This window comes from Poecilia reticulata, linkage group LG5, assembly GCF_000633615.1.
Source record: "Poecilia reticulata strain Guanapo linkage group LG5, Guppy_female_1.0+MT, whole genome shotgun sequence".
NCBI classification, from domain to species: domain Eukaryota; kingdom Metazoa; phylum Chordata; class Actinopteri; order Cyprinodontiformes; family Poeciliidae; genus Poecilia; species Poecilia reticulata.
In genome coordinates this window covers 22,585,714-22,590,608 of record NC_024335.1, presented here as the reverse complement: position 1 = coordinate 22,590,608, position 4,895 = coordinate 22,585,714, and the positions used below count along the sequence as shown (strand labels likewise).

Genomic DNA, 4,895 nt, shown 5'->3' with positions numbered 1-4,895 from the left:
AGTTTATGAACATAGGAACTACATGGTTAATTACTCTAGTATGAATATAAATAAGGTTAATTGGCCTCTCCAAATTGCCCCTAGGTATGAGTGTGTGTGTGTGTGCATGGTTGTTTGTCCTGTGTGTCTCTGTGTTGCCCTGCGACAGACTGGCGACCTGTCCAGGGTGAACCCCGCCTCTCGCCCGGAACATTAGCTGGAGATGGGCACCAGCACCTCCCAACCCCACTAAGGAACAAGGGTGTACAGAAAATGGATGGATGTAGATATTTATCAAAAATTATAGTTGCTCTATTTCGTAAAGTTGGTGTAACATTTGTGGCTCTAAATTTGTTTTATTTATCTGAGCTAGGGGAATAAAGGTTGCAGACCTCTGCCCTAGAGCAATCATAGCATGATTCAGCAGATTCAGCTTTATCCCTTAGCATTAGGGATCGCTAAGTCTTGGGTGATTGAAAATAAACCTGCAGAACAATAACTCACCTGTGAAAGTTGATTCTTGATGCTAACTTTTATATTTCCGGCTCTGATCCAGTGTCAGGCCGTGATGGTTGCCCGTGCAGCGACCATTTTGCATCACGAGGAGCCGCAAAGTTCCTGCTACCCACAACCCTTGCCTCCAGCCTGGAACCCGGCACAGGACCTCCAATGCATCACCACCAATTTCCAGTATCTGCAGACCTCAGGTAAACCAACAGCTGGATCAGAAAGACACCAACTCACATCATTTATGCTACGCATGATGATGGTCACAGCAAATGTGTATTTAGGTCACATATGTAATTTAGCTTGGTCTCAAGTAGATATTTTAGGAAAAAAATATAAAAACTGAACCACACAACTACGTTACCACACACGTTTCTTTGTTTTGGTGTATTTCAGCGACTATATTACATCGTCACATGCAGATGGCAACGCAGCTACCGTAACTAGTCTTTTGGGTATGCAGTACCGAAAACTGTGCAGCATTTTAGGTATTTGTGAACTTAAAATGGATGGTTTCTTTCTACTCTGTATCCTTAGAATCAGAACCAAACATGGAGAAACAGCATTCAGCTTCTATGCTCCACTAATCTGGGACAAACTTCCAGAAAACCTCGAAACTGCCAAAACTCAGAAGTCCTTCAAATCAAGCCTAAAACCGGTTTAGAGCTTCATTTGATTCATAATAACTGGAACATTGGTTCACATGTTGGATGAATATTGGCTTGATCATTTTGATGATGGCATTCAACAAAATGCAACATTTATTGCCGTTTCATAATTGGTTACTGTATTTGTGTTTTCATGATGTAAAGGATGAAAACATTTTGAACTGCCTTGTTGCTGAAACGTGCTATGAAAATAAACTTCACTTGACAGATGGTAACATTTCTAGAAATGTTTACAGTGAACATTTAGAAAATTTGTTATTTCCTGAAACCTTCTGGGTTTGCCAGAAACCCAAATCTTCTTAAATCCAGCCTTGCATGATGCCAAATGGAAAATCCCTTATGGGACCCATTTTTCAACACATTTCCTTTCCGTGTTTGAAGGTGGGTAGAGTATCCAACATTGTACTCGAGTAAAAGAAGCACTACTTTTACAAGTAAAAGTAAAAACGTATTTGGTAAGAAAGGTTACTCAAGTACTGAGTAACTGATCAAAACATCAATCAATATTTAAAAATTACATCGTCAGAAAGACAAAAATATACAGTTATTTTGAAATGTTGATATCTTAAGGACTAAAATCTAAATAATTTGTATAAATAATATTGTTACAACATCAGAAACATTTTTTTCAAATAAATTTTTTCATGAAACTTTAATAAAAACTGCAGGTGTGTTTCTGTCTGCTGAATTTTTATGAGTAACTTCATTCAGTGAAGTTAGTGACAGTGGGTAAAGCATCAAAGGTTTTACTTAAGTAAGAGTAGTGATACTTCATAATGAAGATACTCAAGTAAAAGAAAATCTACAATGTTGTAAAAGTACTCCTAAAAGTATTTCCTTTCCAAAGAGTTACTAAAAGTAAATGTAACTGAGTAAATGCAGTGAATTATTACTCGACCTGGTCATGTGTGGAGGGGTCTTGTTCTTAATGCTGCCTCTGTAAAACAGACTAAAACACATTTAGTGTTTGTATCAGTCACAATTAGTGTTGATACAAACTAGTCTTGTCTAAAAAGACAGAAGCTGACATTTAAACTATTTTCCATTCTCCAGGTTGGTACTGGGGTTCTATCTCAGCGAGCCAAGCTCGGGAAGTTCTCCAGTCCAAGTCTGAAGGGACATTCCTGGTGCGGGACAGCAGCCACCCTCAGTACATGCTGGCCCTTTCGGTAAAGACCCGCTGCGGGCCCACCAGTGTGCGCATCGAGTACAACAGAGGCAGCTTCTGGCTGGACTCCACGTTGCCCCAGTTGCCCCACCTACAAGCTTTCCCAGATGTTCCAAGCCTGGTCCAGCACTACACCGCCTCAGGCCAGACGGCGCAGGACCTGGAGTCCATCCGGCCCCAAACCAAGCCGGACCCAGTGCAGCGCGCGGCTAAAGACAGCGGCGTTCCTCTTAAGCTCCTGCATCCGTTGCACAACGTGCAGCAGGATTCTCCTTCTCTGCAGCACCTGGCACGCCTCGCCATCAACAAACACACAAACTGCACCGACCAGCTGCCCCTCCCAAAGCCGCTGCTGCGCTTCCTGCAGAACTACCCTTTCTTCATATGAAGACGGCAGCCCGGCGGACGCAGAGGGACAAAGATACAGGAGCACGGTTGAGATTCCTGTCCATGACAATGGATGTGGAGCTGAGTTAGGATCCTGCATCAGATTCACTGGAGCACAGGGAGAGAAGACAGAGATGGTCCAAGTACAAGAAACAACGCAACGTTACTTCACATAAATGAGTTTGAGCTTATTCCAGCACAGCAGCTTTTCCCAAAACCGATTTCTACGTTTACCTTAGCGACTGTGAAACCTGCATTGAATGCCAATATGTTTTATTCTGAGCTGCAAAAGAAAACCTGTGGACTTTAAATGGTTGACAATGAGGCAGAGGTAGCTTTGCAGAATAAACCAAATTATCTGAGTCGTTCGGTTTGAAGAACTTTAATCACTTTAACACTGGAGAAGAAGGTTAAAAATGAGTGTTGGTCATGTTTTTGTCAGTCTTAACGCAGCGCAGTGTGTGGTAAATATATGCTGCAAAACTGAACAAATTCAGGACTGAGGATAATCTTCGTCTTGTTTCTGTTGGACATGCAGTTCTTTTGCAAAAATATTTCTACCCCTGAACTTTTTCACATTTTGTCACATTACCTAATTTAATGTATTTTATTGGGATTTTAAGCTAAGACCAGCATAAAGTAGCACACAATTGTGAAGTGGAATGAAAATTATGTTTCATTTTAAAAAGATAAATAAATTACAAATAAAAAACTTTAAAACAATGGCCTGCACACGTGCTCTGATAGTCCAATAAAAATCTATTGCAGCCACTTGTACAAGTCACCTACTTAGTTAATAGAATAATCCATCTGTGTGTAATCTAATTTCAGTGTAGCTTCGGCTGTTCTGTGAAGGCCTCAGAGATTTATTAGAGAGCATTAGTGAACAAACAGGACAGGGAGAAAGTTGTTTGAGAAGCATAACGCAGAGTTAGGTTATAAAAACAATATTTCAACCTTTAAACGTCACACAGTCAGGGAGAAAAGAGTATGGCAAAACTGAAACCCCCTAGAAAAGCTAAACAGATTCACAGCTCAGGTGGGATAATCTGTCTGAAAATCTGGAAGAGTTGGAAGAATAAAGTTATTATTGAAAGAAAACTGAGAGATGTTCCTTCAGCAGTTTACCACAAACCACATGAGGGACACAAAATGTGTCCTGGTAAAGTGGGATTTAAAAATGCATTTTTGGCAACGTGTGGCGGAAAACCAACATTACACATTACCCTGAACACATCACACCTCTGGCATGGTGGTGGCAGCATTAGGTCTGGATGGTATGGCTGAAAAATGTATCTCAATATAAAACATTTCATATCATCGCTAACAGAGATGATAATGTTAACATCGCTAATTACTGAAATGTTTTGTTTTAAATATCTGAAATACTGCCAAACTGTTCGTGTGACCTTCCCTGTTTTATCCACAACTCCTTCTCCAGCTGTTGTTCTCATGTTATTCTTTCACTCCACCCTGTTGTTTTGTTTTTAAGCAGTCATGAGGCACAGTGCCAAAATTTTGTAGGTTACTCAGCAGGATGTTGCTAGGTAACCAAAGAGTGAGTGAGTTGCTAGGTAACCAAAGAGCGAGTGCATTAGTTGATTTCAGCGACTAAAGCCTTTCCTCTGCCTACATCCCCCAGAATGCTGTGCGGTTCTGGATTATGGAAAATTCTATTGCATGTATAATCTATTGAAGTTGACCACATGTCTATCGTAATATTTTTTTTTTGGTATTGATTGGCAGCGTCATGATGTTGATTTTCTTCATTCCAAGCAGTAGCAGGAACATGGAAAGATTGATGGGGGGAGGGAAATAAAGGAAACATTTTGTGATAAAACCTTTTAGAAACTGCAAAACACTTGAGACCAGGCTGGTGGTTCGCCTTCCAGCTAAATAACAACCCTATTTATGTAACCAGTAATGCGTTAAAATGACTTAAGGCTAAATTGAACTCTAGTTGAGTTCAATTTAGACTCAAGTTCAGTCTAAATTGAACTTGAGCTGCTTTACTACAAAGAAAGAGAGAAAATGAAAATGCTAGATTTTTGATGTGAAAAGCTGATAGGACTGCTGAGTTGTCCCCAAAATACAGCAGTTACACTGAAAGATGACTTTACGGTGTTACTGCCCATTATCACACATTGAGATTTCTTCTTGTAAAAAAATAAAAATAATAAATTGCA

General features: G+C 40.1%; 1 protein-coding gene across 1 annotated transcript in view; it reads left to right on the top strand.

Annotated features, from left to right (window-relative positions):
* The window catches only part of cishb (cytokine inducible SH2-containing protein b), a 5,473-nt gene extending 1,636 nt beyond the window's left edge, over positions 1-3,837 (top strand). The window contains exons 2-3 of the mRNA XM_008409743.2: positions 536-686; positions 2,208-3,837. Of these exons, the coding sequence (XP_008407965.1) occupies positions 548-686; positions 2,208-2,710 (642 nt within the window). The 5' untranslated portion in view covers positions 536-547 and the 3' untranslated portion in view covers positions 2,711-3,837. The remainder of the gene's footprint in view (positions 1-535; positions 687-2,207) is intronic.
* The last annotated feature ends 1,058 nt before the right edge of the window (positions 3,838-4,895 follow it).